We start from the raw sequence: 18,854 nt of genomic DNA, 5'->3' as shown, positions 1-18,854 counted from the left end.
AATGGGACAACGGTCCAGTGTATGTCACTTCTGTTTTGTAGAAAGTAGAAAAAGGGAGAAGACAGAGGATGACAGAGTTGGTGAGAGAGGGGGGTGGGGGCAGCTGAGTGAACTCATCACTGTGTCTCTCTCTGAGTACCTCCCTGTGGTGTGGGGTCAGGTAGGCAGTCTTAAATCTGCCAATACTGCTACAACACAAGCAGTTTGCTGCCCCGGCATGCCTGTAGAACACCCTAGCAGCACTGTGGCTCTGTGGTGTGGGGAGCGGTGAGTACACAAACACACACAAAACACAAACAAACTTGCGCACACAAATGAACGTGCAGATGTCCACACAGGTACACACAGGTACACACAGGTACACACAAACACACACACGCACGCACACACACACACACACACATACACTACACACACACACACATTCACACATACAAACTCACACACACACACACACACACACACACACACACACACACACACACACACACACACACACACACACACACACACACACACACAAACCAAAGTAAGTAAGAAAATACAGAAAAAGACGTGCACTATACCAATCAAACCTAAAACATAAAAACACCTAAAACACATCTATACAGGATCTCTGAGTGAATCTTTGTGTGTGTGTGTGTGCGTGCATGTGCGCCTGTTTGTGCGTCCGTGAGTTGCTTGTCTTTATCAGTAAGTTAAAAGACATCAATACCAAAGAGACCCAGCCATGGGATGAGCATTTCAGTGCCTCTGCAGGTTTGGGTGCATTAGAGAGCTCTGCTGGACGCTAAACTCCCCAACTCCACCCCCCCACAACAAGACACCAGGTTGCCCCAGGGACGGCATAGGATGGCCGGGCAGGCAGGCAGGCAGGCGGGCGGGTTGGGTTGGGTTGGGTTGGTTGGGCTTGGATGGGTGCTGGGTCTGCTGGGGGGCAACTGCAGGTCATCTGGAGGTCATACCCCGGATACCCCAACTGGTGGCCGAGGCATCATGGGGTTCGAGTTGAGGCTGACTTCTTCACCATCTTGGCCTCTGTTTGACCTGTCAGAGCAGCGGCCCTTCCTTTGTGTGTGTGTCTGTGAGAGAGTTAGAGAGAGAGAGAGTGTGTGTGTGTGTGTGTGTGTGTGTGTGTGTGTGTGTGTGCGCGCGCGCATACATGTGTAGTTGTGTGAGTGCTCTGCCTTGAGAAACAAGGAGGGGTGCAGTAGGGAAGGGTCATCTGTGGTCGCGGGGCCCCGGCAGCAGTGCACTGGGAAGAGGAGAAGAGGGACCTGGGGACAAGGATGGAGAAGTCACTGCAGAGCACCACACCACACCACACCGCAGCAGCAGCAGCAGCAGCAGCAGCAGGGGTGATGGGCGGAGATGGCCTCACGTCCCCGCTGCACTGCACTGGCTTTACGCCCAGACTCACTTTAACGAGAGCGATCTGATCGACCTTGATGTCCGCAGCTACCACCCTAGTGTCCTATTATTTCCCATTCGCAATGCACGCATGCACGGACACGCACACGCACGCCTGTACGCACACTTATCCTCACGTACCCACCCAGCCACACACACTCACGCACACAAGCGTGTGCACACACACATGCAGACACACACAAACATACACACACACACACACACACACACACACACACACACACACACACACACACACACACACACACACACACACACACACACACACACACACACACACACACACACACACACAGACACACACACTGAAAGCCAAATCTCCCACTCTTGCACGACCACTCACACCCCCACCCCTCCTCAGCCTCGTGAGGTATGAGGCGCCTGCCTGTTAGCAGCTCTGAGCTCTGCGATCAGGACGTCATTGTTTTGCAGTGCCAGCTCAGGGGAATGCTATACTAGAGAGCAGGGAAGCTGACAGGAGGGACAAGGGGGTCACTTGTCCCGGGCCCATGGGGAGAGGGGGCCCAGAATTGGCCCCTTTTTACATTGCATGTATTTGGTTTGGGGCCCTTTCAGATGTCTTTGTCCCGGGCCCAGCCAAAGCTGTCAGCGGCCCTGCTAGCAACCCCACGGTCTCTGCAGTGCAGTGCAATCCACTCCCTCCAGAAACGCTGAGGCCCTGAGACACGTCCGACAAGCAGCGCCCATAAATTGTCGCCGGTGGTATATTAAAACGACGCCGCTAAACGACTGCAGCAGAGCCTCTGTAAATATTGTCGAGTTGTCATGTCCCGGGGACAAAATAAAGAAAAATATGTCCATAAAGCCACGGTGTGTCAGAGAGAGAAAAGCTAAGAGAAACAGATGTTTCCAAAGTAAATACTTGGTGACTGGACGCCCTTCTCTTATTTATGCCATTAGCATAATCCAATTCCAGTGCTTCTAGTGTTTTCTTTTCTTCTTCCGTCTAATTCATCGGGGCGATGAGCAAGTCCTCCTCAAGTGAGTAAACTGTTGGAACGATTATGGTCAGAGCCGCAAAAATGAATCTCACTTTGATTTGAAACTGTTGACGGCTGAACTTAGCGTGAACCGTGCTGCGAGGAACATGTTGTAGCTGCAGTGTGTGGCTGGTATATACACTTCGTACGCATAATTGCACAATGTTCAGCACTCAGGCTCAGCTCCTCAGCTTAGCTCTGGTTAGCTCCGGTGGCTGCCAGGCATGCACAGTGGCAAGCACGGTGGCGCTTCCTCCGCTCCCAGCACATTAATGTCTCATTGTTGTTTGTTTGTGTGCATGTGTGTGTAACAATGCTTGTGGGTTTGTGTGCCTGTGAGTGTGTGTGTGTGTGTGTGTGTGTGTGTGTGTGTGTGTGTGTGTGTGTGTGTGTGTGTGTGTGTGTGTGTGTGTGTGTGTGTGTGTGTGTGTGTGTGTGTGTGTGTGTGTGCTCACTTGTGTGAGTATTCTTGTGTGTGTGTGCGCATGTGTGTGTGTGTGTGCGCTTGCATGTGCAGCATCGACTTGCTGGTGGCGAATGCGACACTTGAATAATCACCCCGCAATGTCTGCCAACATTCTAAATTCCTTCTCATCTCAGCTGAAGTGGAGCTGAGTTAAGGGCTATTCCGTCTCCCACTGTCAAACTGCATTAAAATTCTTTACAAAACCTTTTCTTAAAACAGTACATCAATGGCTTTGAGGAATTAGATTTTTCTTTTGTTGTTGTTGTTGTTGTTGAATATGCCCTGCTACACTTCCTGTCACATCCACAGAGGAGTTTTCCGGCTGCACTTTTTTCTTTTGCAGCCTGGTACATGTTAAAGGTCATAGCTTCTTGGCAGTCTAAATCATTCTGTCATGTGTCACAAGTCTCATTTCTCACTGTTATGACAAATAGGCCTATCTGACCCTTTAGGACACTTGTGAAGCACTGATCCTACTGGTACTACAGTACCAAAGCTTCTTCAGTTTCATTGGAATTGTGGCTAGAAGTTTATCCACAGTTGTCATGAAGAAAATAGTCTCTCTTGAGTCTCTCTCTGTGTGAAGGTTTGTGTTTCTCTGCATAGCCATGAGTCACAGCTGTTCTGCCGCTGTCCTTTTTTCTCCATTAAGTGCTGACAGAGTATGGAAAGATCGCCTCATAGTTTGAAGCCGTGATCATGGAGAGGGGCCAGCAAATCAAAAGGTCACCATATTATAGAAGAAGGACAGCGTTGATCTGGACTTCAGAGCTCTCTCTAGCCCAGCCAACGCATAGCGCTAAAGTCCATCTACAGATATAGATTGTACTGCACACTGTATATAAATATTTAAAACGTCAGCGTGTCCCTTGAGTTCAAACATTTATCCTTGGTTGTGTTTAGAACACGTCCCTCGCTGACCTCTGTTTCACCTCTAAAATTTTGCTGGCGTGTCAGTGACGGTTCTTTTTTGGACTTGTCCTGAAAGATCTGTGCTTTGTTTGCTAAATTCAATTTTCCAAAAAAAAACCCCATGTGCCTGTTATTAACTTCAGTTGAATGGATTTTCCCCAAATGTCACTTATGCACTTCTCTCTCTCTCTTTCTCTTTCTCTCTCTCTCTCTCTCTCTCATTTCCCTCCTTCTCTCTCTCTGCCATTGTTCAGAGTGAATGTTCTCCATTCTTGGTAAGGTAAAGATGTCTGTTTTCAACTGGCCACTTTCAGGGTGGGAGTCAAGAGTGGGGGTAAAACACAGCTGTTGGCCGGCCTGTTGACACAGTAGGGCCTTGAAGAGGTGAACCATGCCACGCTCCAAAGGAGCCATTCCACAAAGAGAGTGTGGCGCAAACACTGAGGCACGCGGCTGAGCTGTTTAGCGTTTGGGCGCGAAAACACTTTGGAGGCAGTTTGAGCACTAGCGACAGTCTGAGGGTCTTTGAGTGCAAGTTTGTGTGTGTGTGAGAGAGAGTGTGCGTGTGTGTATCTGGGTGTAACAAATAAGGTCTGTGCCTGTGTGTGTGTGTGTGTGTGTGTGTGTGTGTGTGTGTGTGTGTGTGTGTGTGTGTGTGTGTGTGTGTGTGTGTGTGTGTGTGTGTGTGTGTGTGTGTGTGTGTGTGTGTGTGTGTGTTCACGTTCCTGCTACCCGTCTTCTTGAGGGGTCTTAACATTGACAGCCAACATGTGTGTTTGAAAAGCGAGTTGGCTCCACAGTCTGCCCACACTTGGTCCTGAGATGACTTCAAACAGCAAGCCACCACCCAACGTCTGTGTAAGAGCTTCTCAAGTTCTTGAGAAATGTGAACTCATCTGGTCTTTGTTAGCGACAGAGCAAACCTTTTAAGCCAAGGGAGAGACATGCGTATCTTGTCCGCTCTATAGATGAATCACCAACGTGCAACGATTGTGACAAAGAAATGTGCACTTATTTCAAAAATAAATCTGCCTGCTGCACCATGATTCATAAACTGCATGCAAATGATAGCCTTAAAAGGTTTGATTAAAAAAAATACAATTGTGACTTATTGCGATTTAAGATGTGAATCATTTGCTCTCCCACAGCGTTCCCACAAATCACCTCAGTGGAAAACAACCTCCAAAAACTCCCTTCTTCACAAATACATTGACTCACTTTTCCCAGAACTTGTAAAACTCTCCGAACGCCAACTGTCCTGACCATCCATTGTTTATCTCGACCAAGGAAAATGGCCGCTTAATGTAACCAGACCATCAGACGAGTAGAAAGAGATGGGTTTAAAGCAGATATTTAATGAAGCATAAAAAGATTAAGACACAAGAATCAACATACATACATACTTACATACAATACACGTCGTATTTACAACCATTTGCAATGTACAGCTAATCCACATCATCAACAACAAAAGGGGGGTAAAGCCATCGCCCATGCATATTGTATGTGCATATAGCAAAAGCCCTCGGTTATCAGCAGGTGTATCACCTTGAGAAAATGTCAGAATCAACTTTCGTCTACCTTAATCACACTTTTTCTTTATTTTTCCTTGCCGTGAACATGTTGCTTCAGTTGTTCCTGCTTATCATACATTTTGCTCCAATTCATGTATGACAAAGCAAATATATTAAGTTTTAAATATATTCTTTTCTCTCTTTTTTAAGTAAACGTCCATTGTGTGCATTTACACTTTTGCTCGTCTGCCATGTCAATGTGCTACAGCAAAGTCTAAAAAATAAATACAAAAACAAAATGGCTACATAACAAGATGGGGCAACACAGATGCTTTTTTTGTCCTATTGTGAAATATGGTCAACAAAGTGCAGGGAGAGTGAGTCTGTTGGAAAAAGAAGGCAATAATAATTCCATGTCACTCCCGTTTCGTAAAGGGACTTAAGGGCACGTCTGAGGAGTGCGTCTGAACACGCCGAGGCACTTGATTCGTTCAAGACGAAGACAGAGGCCAATTTGATTGGCTGCATCGATCGCATGTGAACAACGCGCCCGCTCTCCGTCCCACCTCAGGAGTCCTCTGAAGAGCCAGAGATCTCAGGAGGGGGCGTATTCCGACTCACACCGTTCCATCAAACGGTGGTCATGAGCTTCAAGGAACCCGAGCGGAACCTCAGGATCCTCTTCTTGAGGTTGTGCGAAGCCTTGATCTTGACGAAGGCCTTGGCCTGCGCCGCGGTCATCTCCTGCGGATGCACGGCCCCCGAAGTGCCGTGAGAGAACTGGGGCCAGTTGCTCGCCCCTCCGCCACCGCCACCACCGCCGCTACCGCTCTCCTCGGAGTCGCTGGTGGTGGTGCTCTCGTCCACGTACTCGGCCTCGCTGTTGCTTGACTCGCTGTCCCCGAAGCAGTTGGTGGTGTAGTTGCTGCGCTCGTCCTCGCTGGTGTCCAGGATGGTGGAGTGGAAGAGCGAGGCGCACTCGGCCGAGTACTCCGAGTCGCTGCCCACGTAGGCGTACGGGCTGGCGTAGGCGCCGTTGGTCGAGGGCACGTACATGTGGTTGCCCATCTGGCTCAGCAACTCCCTCTTCTGCCTGCGGTGGGCTCGTCGGAAGGCCTCATCGTAGGGCACCTCTGCGATGGCGCGCAGGCGTCGGTAGTCACTGCGCTTGTGCTTTGGCTTCGCCACCACCGCCACCGGTTCCCGGTGCCCGTGATGGTTTCCGTGGTGATGCCCGTGGTGATGCCCGTGGTGGCGGGAGGACACGGACCTGTGCGTGGAGACCACATGCTTGTCGAGGACGCGGCCCTCTGGAATGGAGGCTGGGATCCTCTTGGCCCTGGAGGAAGAGGATGAGGCTTTCTTTGAGGATCTGTGTGGGTGGACATAGTGCAGGTCCTCTGGGTGGCGAGGCTTCTTGGATCCACTCCGGTGTCGCTCCCTGTGCTGCCCCGTCGACACGACTGCTGACACTATCGCAGCTCCTACATCTGCCGTCTGCTCGGCATGCGAGCGGGACTTGGACGTGGCAGTCGAGGTGCTCTTTACCTTGACAATCTTCACGCTCTTGCCACCTCCTTTGCGGAGCTTCAGGGCCTGTTTCTGGGCAGGGATGTACTGAGCGCTGACCATATGGTTGCCCTCGTCCTGGCTTTGCGAGGAGGACCCCAGGCTCACTCTCTCCAGTGTCGACCTGTCGTCTTTCAAACACACAGACACAGTGGCTGAAACGGTGGGGGCCGTGGAGGCCGATTTGGAGGATTTCTTTGGGGTCACGGACTTGACAGCCTGTGCTGGAGACTTCCTATCCTCCATTGCAGGAGAGTAAGCCAGATGTTTGCTCTGATGTTTGGGTGTCAAAACCGCATTAGGGCTGCCATTGTCCTCACTGTCCCTCGACAAGGTAGGCGTTAAGGGATGGCCCTTTCCAGACATGGAAGTTTTCTTCTTCAACAAGCTGTTGCTGTTAATGTCCTGTGTGAGTACATATCCGTTTTGAGGCTGAGGCTGAGGCACAGACGCCTGTGACATCACAGAGGGCACAGCTGTCTCACAGACCTCACTCTTGGCCTCTGTTGTAGACCACTGTCTCTGAGGCGACCCTACATTGCCATCTGCACTGACAACACTCCCGCCACTCTGTAACGTTGCCTGCCAGTTGGGCTTGACCTCTGCTGCGGGCCACGCGGGCGACTGGCCGGTGGCAGCCTGTCGGACACAGAGGCTCGCCTGCCGCAGGATGCTCTTGGAAGGGTCCGTGTTGATGCTGGTCCGAGGCTTGTTGGGCCTCATGGGCTGGGCCCTCCTCTGCAGCAGCCCGAAGATGTAGCTGTCCAGCTTTTTGCTGGGAGGGGCGCTCGTGGCAGGCCAGGAGGTGCTCTGAGGCACCAGGGGCTGCTCCGATTTCTGGCCCGCCTCCCCTAATGATGATGACGAGGACGCGTCGCAGGGTTTTGGCAGAGACGCGTCATCCTTCAGCTGATTGGCCAGGGACTGGAAGTACATGGGGCTCTGCACAGCCACGGCGTGGAGGGGGCTGGGGTACCGGTAGACGTCGTTCCCGTTCTTCGCGATGAGGTCACAGTGATACCTGCCGCCCTGGCCGTCGTCCACAGATGGGGAGTAGGGCGCCGAAAGGGACCGGCGGACCGTTCCAGCATTTTGGTCCTCGCAATCCGTGAAACCACCTTCATCTGTGGACAAGTCAAGAAAATAGAAAATGTTAACGATTTGGTCCTTATTTTGGAGCAACATGTTACGAAAAACAGAGTCAGCTTATCTTAGCAGATCTTTACCTCAGGTTTAACAGAGATAGATTCTACAAATTACCCTGCCTTTTCTTTGTGCTTTCAATGGTTCTGCCTGACATCCCCCCGCTGTTAGCATATTCAGTTTAAGTCAGTTGCAAGCTGATGGCTTGATTTAAGTTATGCAAATTACACTAAGCTAAAAGCTAACATTTGAAGTGTCGGATCACACACGAAGCAGATAAGGTCTATATATTTCCATACTTAAATCTAGTCTAGACAGGGGCGTAATCTCATTTCCCAGAAAGGGTGACAGATCCACTTTGAGTTATGTACATAATATACAATTTCAGAGCAGCCACAAGTCAAAACACATAGCGACATAGTTAGCTTGTCATTGCTGTTGTTGTTTCCAACAACTTCCTGTGCATTACATTGTGGAAATGACCACAGCAATCTTTATGTGAATGAAAAGGGAAGCACGTTAGCCATGACTTGGTATTTACAACGTGGTGCCCTTTGCTGTAGTGTGGAGCATGGCTGTGGCTGTGGCCACTGATGTTGTTTCTTGTGCTAATGAACCTTTTGTTTTTCCATCTTATCATCATAGGTGTGGCTGAGAGAGAGAGAGCCATCTGCAAGACTCTGTGTGTGTGTGTGTGTGTGTGTGTGTGTGTGTGTGTGTGTGTGTGTGTGTGTGTGTGTGTGTGTGTGTGTGTGTGTGTGTGTGTGTGTGTGTGAAACCCGCTCCTGTGGCTAACTGCTGCTGGCCACTTCCCATCATCAGCCCTATTCACAGTTGTTTGCCTTGGAGCCCAAATGTGTCTGTTGTCAAAACAGCCTCTGCCAAAAGTAACAACGCATTACCAACAGACAGGCCAGCCGTCCCGTCCTGTACCCTGTCCCAGACCACAGCAGCTTGCCAACAGGTGGTAAGGAGGTCTGTCTAGGCTCGCGTTTGCTCATTCAAATAAGTTGGCTGTGTTTGTTGAAACAAGGTCTGGCCTCTCTCTGCACGATAACGTATGCAAAGAGATAGATGAATTATCAATATTAACACTGATGACGAATGGTCAATATTTACACTGACAGGAATTGCAGGAAATGTCTCTGTTCTTTCTAATCTAATGTCAAGTCTAGTTTCTAATTCTCACAAGAGTCTCCATATGAGCCAGTTAGGAAACACCTAATTATCGCAACACCTACCCTTCCCCCAATCGAGTCCTCCCTAGTTCTCCTTCCCAATCCTTCTCCCAATTTTACTCTGCGCCCCCTTTTCTGGCCTCAGCAAAGTTGTGAGTGTCTGTGTGAGTGTGTCTGTGCATGTGTGCGTGTTGGGGGCCAGAGGAAATGGGGAAATCAGGAAGTAGGGGAGGGGGGGTACGTATATCTGAGTTGGGGTTGGGGTTGGGTCTCACCTGCAGACTTGGGCTGGCCCTCAGAGGCACACAGTGATGTGTCGAGAGGACTGCAGAAGCAGGTGCCGGAGTGGCAGCTGGACAAACACTCGCTGAAGACCGAGTTGGAGGAGTTGGAGAGGGATCCTGATGCTCCATCGCTCAGCTCGTAAAAGCCTGGGGGGGTTGAAGATGGAGGGGGGTTGAAGATGGAAGTGGAGGGTGGGTGGTTGGGGTTGGGGTGTGGGTGTCAAGGGTGGTGTGGGGATGTGTTGGTGGTGGTGGTGGGGGGGGGGGGGGAGGGAAGGGGAGAGACAGGAGAGGAAGATTTTTTAGCACAATGAGGTTGCACCCTGTGCACGGTATGGGGTAAGGGGGGTGACCTGTCGTCCCTCTGCAATTTACAACGTGACAGGCAGAGCTATTAAAAGAATGCAGCTAGTGAAGAAGAGAAAGAAACTATTTGGGATCTACTGAGAGGACAGGAGAGCTAGCCCTGCCCGGTTTAGTAAGAGGTGGCGAATGGGATTACGAGATGAGTTCCTTTTAATTTGCACCATAACATTGCATTCCCATAGCCTCCCAGAAGACAGCATGGCACAATTTCCTAAAACCCTTCCAGGGAAAGACGTAGAAGATAATGACTGCCGAATAACGCACATCTTTTCCCTCCTGCTTTCCCTATTTGCACTGTGTCTACACACTCTAACACATGACTTGATATTTTTTAAAGGGCAAGAAACAGCTTGAATTGAGAAACGGAGAGAGAGAGAGAGAGAGAGAGAGAGAGAGAGCAATAGCAAGAGAGAGAGAGAGAAATCAGCTAGCCCCAGATGTTTGAAAAGCGAATGAGAAATACCATCCTACCCCTGCTCTCTCTTTATATAAGCTCTCCACAACAAAGAATGCAGTCAGATGAGGTGTATTAGCCCTGCAGAATGACCTCTTGTATTCGGAATGTATACAAGCCACTAGGGGAGAGCGGCCATATCTCCTGCACAGAGCTCAGACTGTTCAAATTACCAAATTAGTGCACCGGCAGAGTGGGTAAAGCAGGGCTCCAGCTGAGATAATGACTAGCGGACATACCGTGTGCACATACTTAAGCCTTTTTTATCATCGTTTGGGCGCTGTTGTTTTGAATTGTTGCTTTTTTTCCTCCCCTTTTTTCTACCTTGTTTTTACCGGTACACGTCATCTGTGGGATTTTTTAGTTGGGGACAATTTGTCCCACGTTCTGTTAACCGTCCATAAAACAGCGGGAGGTGGAAATGCAGAGTTGCAGTCGGAGGTGTCAAAAAAAGAGAAGTCTGCATGCAAGATGTGTTGAGGTGGTTTTTAAGTCAGTGCAGAGTTAACTGCAGACTGACGTCAACAATTTTCTTTCTTGCTGTTTTGTTTCCCGGTGCAGGCCATGTGCACCGTGAATACTGCTGCGCTGTACCTTATCGGAAACAAAGAGGCCATGCAATGCATACACGGTGTGGCCAACAGGCACAATGGAGACTCATTGTGATCTTTTTTTGTTTGCTCTTTCGACTGCACATTGTTCATAACCTGGTACGGTCTCCCTCCTGCTAGCATCGCTGCACTAATTATTCTGCTAGTCAGCTGCTAAACAAGAGAACATCGTCCACGTATACGCATCTCAGACAAGGTTACCCTTGTTGGCTAGCTATGCAGAGATGATCGTTGATCGATCGTGATTAATCAAGGTCAACGGTCGTTAAAAACGGAAACACGTGGCAGAAGCAACCAACCTGAGCTAGGTCGGCTGTCTGTCTCCGCGTGGTCATGTGCTGGTTTGGTGTCCAAGCGCAGATCGCTGATTTGCCGGTCCAGCTCCTGCAGCTGGTTGATGAGTCCAGCATCTCTCCTTCTCAAACAGTTCTGCAAAGAGACACGGCGATCACATGAGATGTCATTACAGCAAAATTAAATTCTATTTATGTAGACGTCAGCCTACAACGACAAGCCAACAATACAGCACAGCCTTGTGCTCTGCTAACGTCTCTGTCCACAATAGCACACAAGGCTAACAAACACTATTTTTTATTTACAGAAGACTGCCAGGACAGTGTCTGGCCCTAATTAATTAACTATAATGGAAGACGTGTTTAAGGTAATTAGTCTCTGCTGGAGTTGTTGGCTAAATCAATTTAACAAGGGGCCCCTTTTCGCAAGGCCTTAATAGAGAGATCTGGGCTTATGAGACACAACGCTAGATTAGCGTAATGGACTGAATTAGAAGTCTCACTTGGTGGAAGGAGAGGACTTCCACTAAATGGAAGCCAAGCCCCACTTCCCCACTGGCCCACTACCCTTACTCCGCCTTCCTTAAGCCCCCCAAACATGCATGTTATGCGGAATGGGACGTATCTGACAACACCCAGTTCATGTGGTGCATTCCAAATTAAAGTGTGGCCCACGCAACAGACGGCCAAAAATGCAAACCGCCACACAGCACCAAGCAAGCAGTGACAGCACCAGTGGCAGATTTTTATTTTTTTATTTTTTTTACTGTGCTCCGCTCTCCGGGATTGGACGGGGCCACTTCAAAATGGCCCCGCTATCTGACTGATCCACTTGGGGGCATTACGGGTTTGGCCATTTGCTGACAGGACCAAGTAATGCAACACAGATTCCTGGGCTATATCGAGCTCGCCTTCCCTGTGCCTTGCCTCGCCTTCGCCTTCCCCTTGCCTTCTGCAGCTTGCAGACTGGCAGGCCCATAAAAGAAAAAAAGGAAAAGAATGAAAGAAAAAAAAAAATCTTGCTCACTCCGCTCTTGACAGGAGGCTGAGGGGTGATTAATGTGTCTCAGGCCTCTCAGCAATGCCTTGGCGTTTAGAGAGAGAGAGGGAGAGAACCATTTTTACACAGGGTTCCATTTGCAGAGCCTGCCGGGGCCCTGGACGGTTATTTTGAAACGGCATCAAATTAACCCCAGATTCTCCCACTGATCGCAAAAGGGGCCTTAAGATCCAGGGAACCGGCCGGTGGGGAAAGGGAAGGCGAAGGGGATGGGGGGCTACCCTATACCCTACTCTATTCCGTGACGGATCTTTCTGGGTTGGGTTTGGTGTCCACAAGAACACAACTGTGTCTCTTACTCTGTGTGTGTGTGTGTGTGTGTGTGTGTGTGTGTGTGTGTGTGTGTGTGTGTGTGTGTGTGTGTGTGTGTGTGTGTGTGTGTGTGTGTGTGTGTGTTAGGGGGGTTGAGCTCAGCTTTGAAAAAAGTTGACTTGTGAAAAACCACTTCAAACTAAGGAGAGAATCTTCAAAACGAAACACATATGGGCCATGTGAGTACTGGTTAACAATACACTATCATACAGGCCTCAAATGTGCTTTGTTATTGACATGTAAAAAATAAGTGAGTAAATGTCTGTGGTCGACTAAACTGGTTGTAAACCATTCATACTAGCCTGAATTACAGTAAAATGGTTTACTTTATTTTTCAGTCGCTCTTTAAACAGTAGTTGGACTATTATTTAGGCCTCCTTATGCTAGGTGTGATATTTTCCCAAATTAACGCCAGGTGTGTTTTGACTGATTTGTCTTATTTTAATCCCAAACAGGCAGCCTATTATCGGCGGCATCCTTTAACATCGGCAGGGGGTAGAGGATCTGCTTGTAAAAGTTAATTTCAGTCGCCGCGTTCATTGTAACTCAACAAATCTTATTCAAGCGGCCGGGACCCCCTTGTAGACGGCATTAGTAGCCTACAGAAGGAATTTCCGAAAGGTTGCAGGAAGTTAGATTTAAATAGCCCTCGTTTACCCTCTAATCTTTATCCATGCTATTCTCTTCATCGATTTTGTTTCGCTCAGAAATCCTCCAGACTGTGATTCTCATTCTGCATTTTGCGCACACCAGGATGGCAAAGTTTTCCCTTTTTTTCAACGTGCACGGAAAGAAAGACTATCCCACCGAAATTCTTGCCAATGCACACAAGGCAATTATTTCATTAATAGATACGGGAGGTACACTGAGTACAAAAGGCGATGATCACGTCGGTTTGCATTACAATGCAAGGCTATTTTATAGATCCGTTGCCTGTGCGCCCTCGGTGCATTACAAGTGACAGCCATTGTAATGTATTTCTTGACAGAAACTTTGACGAACTAAGCGACTTCTATGGCGAGATGATCGAACTTTTCTTGAAGACTGACAATGCCATGCAACAGATTCCCAACAACCCCGCACAAAAACCCACAGCGATTTCATGAACACATCACCTACCAGCTGTTTCCTCAGCAATAAGATATTTTCCTCCAGAAGTTTTTCTTCGCTATTCAAATAATTCTCCTCGGGCATGTGACATACTTTATCCTCGTTCGTCGCAGTGGCACTGTCCGTATAATTTAAAACACTTCTGACCAACAACTCCTGCCGCTGTCTCAAGTATTCCAGTTCGCCTATTCCCGCAATAGTCGCATCCAGTCTTTCCCTTGTTCGCACGCGATCCAGCTCCCCTTCCATCCTTTCCCGGGACCGGAGATCAAATTCCTTCCTATCCCGCTGCAGAGTGCCATCCTTGGAGGCCAGCATCTCCGCCAGAGCAACGGTTTGCTTCATTGTATCCGTATAAAACATGAGCTTTTCCCCTCAGTGTATCATTTGGGTTGAAACGTGTGCGCTGCAATCAGGTGAACTGAACAAAACGCACAGCAAAATACTGAAGAAGCGAGTGAAAATTGAGTCCAAAAATGTTCCTCACAGTGTCAGAGCTTATCCTTCCAGATTGTCTATAAAGTTCTGGACGATGTCCATTTTGGTCAAATGTCCACTTCAAGACAAATGCATCCTCCAAACATTACGCAGCGGAAATAAAAATAGAAATAAAAAATAAAAACACTGTCAGCACAAAGACTACGATTGTACCGAATAAAATAAACAAACAAGGCAATAAAATTCTATGTAATTGCCGTGGCCCAGAGAAGCGCCGTCGGCCGTGCTCCTTCAGAGGTTAGTAGCGTCTGATTGAATGTTGGAGCGCTGCGCTAAGTCACCCTACTGCTGAAGACCCACCATTGGCCGAGCAGCAGGGTCCTAGTGTCCGCCGTTCCATGTCGCTCTCTCCACACACACACACACACACACACACACACACACACACACACACACACACACACACACACACACACACACACACACACACACACACACACACACAAATATCCATTCATTTAATACCAAACAGAAAATTCCAAACAAAAGAAACACTACATGATACTGAAACTGTTGGTATTGTATGAACAAGATGCAGGCTAAATGTGTATCACCAATAATTACATAATGCCAAGCATGCATACATGCATACACAAAGGTCTGGTAAAACCATTACTTTGGATATACAGGACAAGGCACACAGATCAATGGGTGTGCCTGGTGTTCAATGTAATGCAAAGGGGGCTATAGTGGGGGTGATATCGCCCTCTTCTGGAGGAGAAGAGAAGCATATTGAAAATGGACCCCTTTGTTGGCACCCCCCAATCAGAAATCCAAAGCGATAAAAGAGATGACAAATGGGTCTTTGGTCAATTTAACAGTGCCAATTTGCTACGGATGCAAACTAATGACTGCGATACAACATAAAGCCAACGATTCAAGAGACATTACATTCATAACTAAATATTGGCAACCACCAAGATGGACTTATAGGGGTTTATTATATAATGTCACATTAAGCTTAGGTTACATTAGTGTTAAATTAAGTATTCATTACTTTTACTGCAAGAAATCACACTGGATACTGATGTATAGTATTCACAGTTTCGAAATGTACTTGGAGCAAGTTCAGGACTGTGCAGCTGTCTCCAAGCGATGAGCTCAGTCAAAGCCAGGAACTCCTACATATTTTAAACCAATTTATTGGACCAATACAGCTGCAAAAACTCAAACCAGGCATTGCATGTGTTTCAGACAAATCATTCCCTTCTGGGAAGTCGATCAAATGGTTTAGGGAAAACAGCTTGCATAACAGACAACATGGAGGCAGTTAGTTTGAAATCATATGCCTTCTCTATCGCTGTAATTAAGCCAAATATTATTTAAATTCACAATAGGCAATCTCTGATTAAGCTTCAAATGCAATTTACTAATAGTAGTCGAAGTAACACAGCAAGCAGGGGAATCCACATGGTCAATGGCACTTTGCCCACGTGAAGAGAAAGGTGAAGTGATAAAAGATAAAGGGTTTGTGTACAATAGTCTTTGCATATCTCTCTAAGCTAGGCCACTTTGTGTTGCACACTCTTGGAAACATGAGGAAGTCCATATAAAAAGCGAGGTGAATTCAAACACAAACACACTGAAACACATTTTTAAAATCAAGTGATAATTAGGGAAGTTGAAAAAATCTAAATGTCCTCACTATTTTGAGTTATACAGTATTTCATCATAAAAAGAGAAATAAGTACATGCGAAGTGGTGAAAGAAAATGGCTTGTCTGTAGCATCCTCGGTTAGAGGAGAAAGTTCATGAAAAACTGAATTACTGTAATCTTGACTCTGATAATAAGAGATGTCAAAAGGTCTTAACTTCAGCATAAAGAAGCAAAGTTAATCTTGACGGCACTGACAATGAGTAGATATCAAAAGATCTCCACTATAACTAAGTTAGGCCATAGTGTTTGCCAACACATCAAGTGGTGTTGTAGACGTAAATTATAACCTCAAGATCCCTCCGTACAGTAAGGTGTGAGAAATACACGAGATAAGATCGGACTCCCGAGAGAGTCCATATTGTCTCCGTCCTGCATTGTGCCATCCCTTGGGACAAATCATTCATCATCGTTGTGATGTGCATTTTCATTGAGGGACGCTGCTGCCTCATTGAGCGTTTACAATACACTGTATATAATTACCGTTACTGGCCCTTTGTGCTCCAGCTTTCAAGCGCAGGCTCGAGTCGCTTGCATTGAAGTGTCACTTTCATAGAAAGAAAGCTCTCTACAGCTTGACGTACTGTACTGCAATATATAGGCCGGAGTTATCGGTTTACATATGGATGCTGAGTCTCATTTCACTGTAAATTTCATTTTCTCTATGAAAGTTGCCGCACATCATTACATTACAGTAAATCTAACTAAACCAGTCGCCCCAGCAATTCAGCCTGTGGTATGAATGAGTGCTTGCAGAGCAAACAACACAGCAAAAAAAAGAAATTCATGGAGTTATTGACAGGAGTTGTGTGTATCGTACCACATTTCATTTATTGGAAACCACCATGTCATATGTATGGTAATGAGCAACTCTCTTCTCAGCTCAAACCCGAGAGAAAAGGGCAATTTTTTTTAAATTCACTCTCTGCTTTCATTTTCGGATGGAGACAGCGAGGCCAGAGAGACTGACTGACTGATTGACTGAGTGACATTCACCTCTGATGGCTACACACAACACAACCAAGCCCGCTGGCTGACTGGCTGGCTGGCTTCTGGAAACAGCCCCCTTTGGCTGTGTGATTAATTCCTTGCATTTGCATGGCTGATGGATGGACTCATTTGTGGCAGCGGGAGGGAAAAGTACTTGGCAGGTCTTGTACTAATTAAACACGCGGCGCCTCCTGATCGACCCTCCACCAGCCCAACCCCACCACACCCCCACAATCTCCACCTCAACCCTCCACCCGCATAGTCCAACATCAACCCAAACCCCCAACCCCTAAACCACCACCTCAACCCTCCAACCTCCGCAGTCCAACACCAGCCCAACACCACCCCCACAACCTCCACCTCAACCCTCCAACCTCCGCAGTCCAACACCAGCCCAACACCACCCCCACAACCTCCACCTCAACCCTCCAACCTCCGCTGTCCGACACCAGCCCACTCCCCACCTTTCCCCCCAATCTCGACCTCCACCCTCCACCGTCCAACTTCACTCCCCACCCAACCCTACTCCCAACATTACAGACAGTCCAATATTCACCAGACTCATTCCCAATTACCACCATTACCAAAACTACCTCCAACCTCTACCACCACCACCCACCTATAACCCTCTCCATTACTCCCATGCCTTACTCCAAACACCACTACCAAATCTTCAATCCCCATCATAACCTCCACTACAACCCTCCACCATCCACCCCTTAACACATGTCCCAGCCCTAATACGCCCTTGCCTCATTCTCAGCACCACTACCGAACCCCGTACTTCAATCCCCACCACCTCAACCATCCATCCTCCAACATCAGTCCACTCTAGTACCAACCCCCTCCACAACCTCTAGCTCAAGCCTTCACGTTACCCAACACCTACACCACCTCCTCCCAATACTCCCTTTTAGGGATGCACATTACCACTTTTTTTGAAAACCGATGCGAGTACGAGTACATTCATTTCTGTACTTGCCGATACTGAGTACCAATTCCGATAGTTTTCCTGCCAACATACAATGAAAATAAATGCATAGCCTTATATTTTTCTCCTTTGATATTTATTTTACTGTCCATTTCCATGCAGATTGAAATGTTAGTATATGTATGAGGCGGTGATTTTCCCCCCATGCTTCTTTCAAGTCAACAGAATGTGATAGGGTTGCCAACTGTCTGTGAACAAAATCACTGGACACTATCATGGGGGATCAGGGGGTCCTCCCCCAGAATTTTTATTTTATTTCTTCTATGCAATTTCGTGCATTTTAACCAAATTATGTCCCATTGCAGCTCAACACAGAACCATACTTTTATTTCTGAATACTGGATGATTATCTATTTCCAGGGACGGTTGGCAACCCTAGAACGTGACGAGATGTGGAGTTGTTTCATACATTAGCAGTATCGGTGCCTGTTATCGGCCAGTGTTTGACGAGTAGGCACTACAAGTATGAGTAGCCTATAATGAGGAAGCTGATATTGGGGCCGATATCGATACAGTATCGGTATAGGTGCATCCATACTACCCTGCCTCACTCCTAGCACCACTAACAAATCTCCAATCCCTGTACTACTGGTAGTTCTACAACTAGTAGTACTACTACGAATACTACTAACCTCTCTGGGGGTCAACCGCTATTCAGACATGCCGCTATTCCAACAGCCGACATGTCGTAGGGTTAGGGTTAGGGGTTAAAGTTAAGGTTAAGGTTAGGTTTAGGGTTAGGGTAACTGCATGCACTCTCCCTAAACTGATAAAAGCTGAGCAACATAGCACAAACCACAGACATAGCATATCTCGGTGGGAAATGTGCCAGTATTCAGAAAATAGACATCGATGTCGGAATAGCGGCGCAGGAAATATACAGAACAACAAGTGCAGATGCAAAGAAGGGTTAGTTAGTAGTTTTTTGGAAAGTAGAGTACACACACACACATACATACACATCATGTCAAGAGTCTGGCCTGGGACTAGGGCAGCTCAAACATTGTATAGTAGTAT

At 47.6% G+C, this 18,854-nt stretch overlaps 1 protein-coding gene across 2 annotated transcripts; it reads right to left on the bottom strand.

The window, feature by feature from the left end:
• Positions 1-5,071: 5,071 nt before the first annotated feature.
• Positions 5,072-14,436, bottom strand: dact1 (dishevelled-binding antagonist of beta-catenin 1). Of its 2 annotated transcripts, XM_063184412.1 has the most exons (4): positions 13,714-14,436; positions 11,229-11,358; positions 9,490-9,645; positions 5,074-8,017 (listed from the first exon to the last, which is right to left on the bottom strand). In XM_063184412.1, exons 1-4 carry the CDS (start codon positions 14,065-14,067, stop codon positions 5,955-5,957), a joined length of 2,703 nt encoding a protein of 900 aa, XP_063040482.1. In that variant the 5' UTR covers positions 14,068-14,436; the 3' UTR covers positions 5,074-5,954. The 2 variants fall into 2 exon arrangements, with proteins under 2 accessions (XP_063040483.1, XP_063040482.1); XM_063184413.1 differs by lacking the exon at positions 9,490-9,645 and having other exon boundaries at positions 5,072-8,017.
• Between the last annotated feature and the right edge of the window lie 4,418 nt (positions 14,437-18,854).

Source organism: Engraulis encrasicolus, chromosome 19 (assembly GCF_034702125.1).
Source record: "Engraulis encrasicolus isolate BLACKSEA-1 chromosome 19, IST_EnEncr_1.0, whole genome shotgun sequence".
Taxonomy (NCBI): domain Eukaryota; kingdom Metazoa; phylum Chordata; class Actinopteri; order Clupeiformes; family Engraulidae; genus Engraulis; species Engraulis encrasicolus.
Note: the sequence above shows the minus strand (reverse complement) of the source record. Positions and strands in the feature narration are given on the sequence as shown.

Excerpts from the sequence above, each read along its gene's own strand:
- dact1 (XM_063184412.1), bottom strand. The coding sequence starts at position 14,067 with ATGTTTTATACGGATACAATGAAGCAAACCGTTGCTCTGGCGGAGATG. Across the intron at positions 11,359-13,713 it reads TATTGCTGAGGAAACAGCTG|AACTGTTTGAGAAGGAGAGA; the intron begins GTAGGTGATGTG and ends GTCTCTTTGCAG. Across the intron at positions 9,646-11,228 it reads AGACAGCCGACCTAGCTCAG|GCTTTTACGAGCTGAGCGAT; the intron begins GTTGGTTGCTTC and ends CAACCCCCCCAG.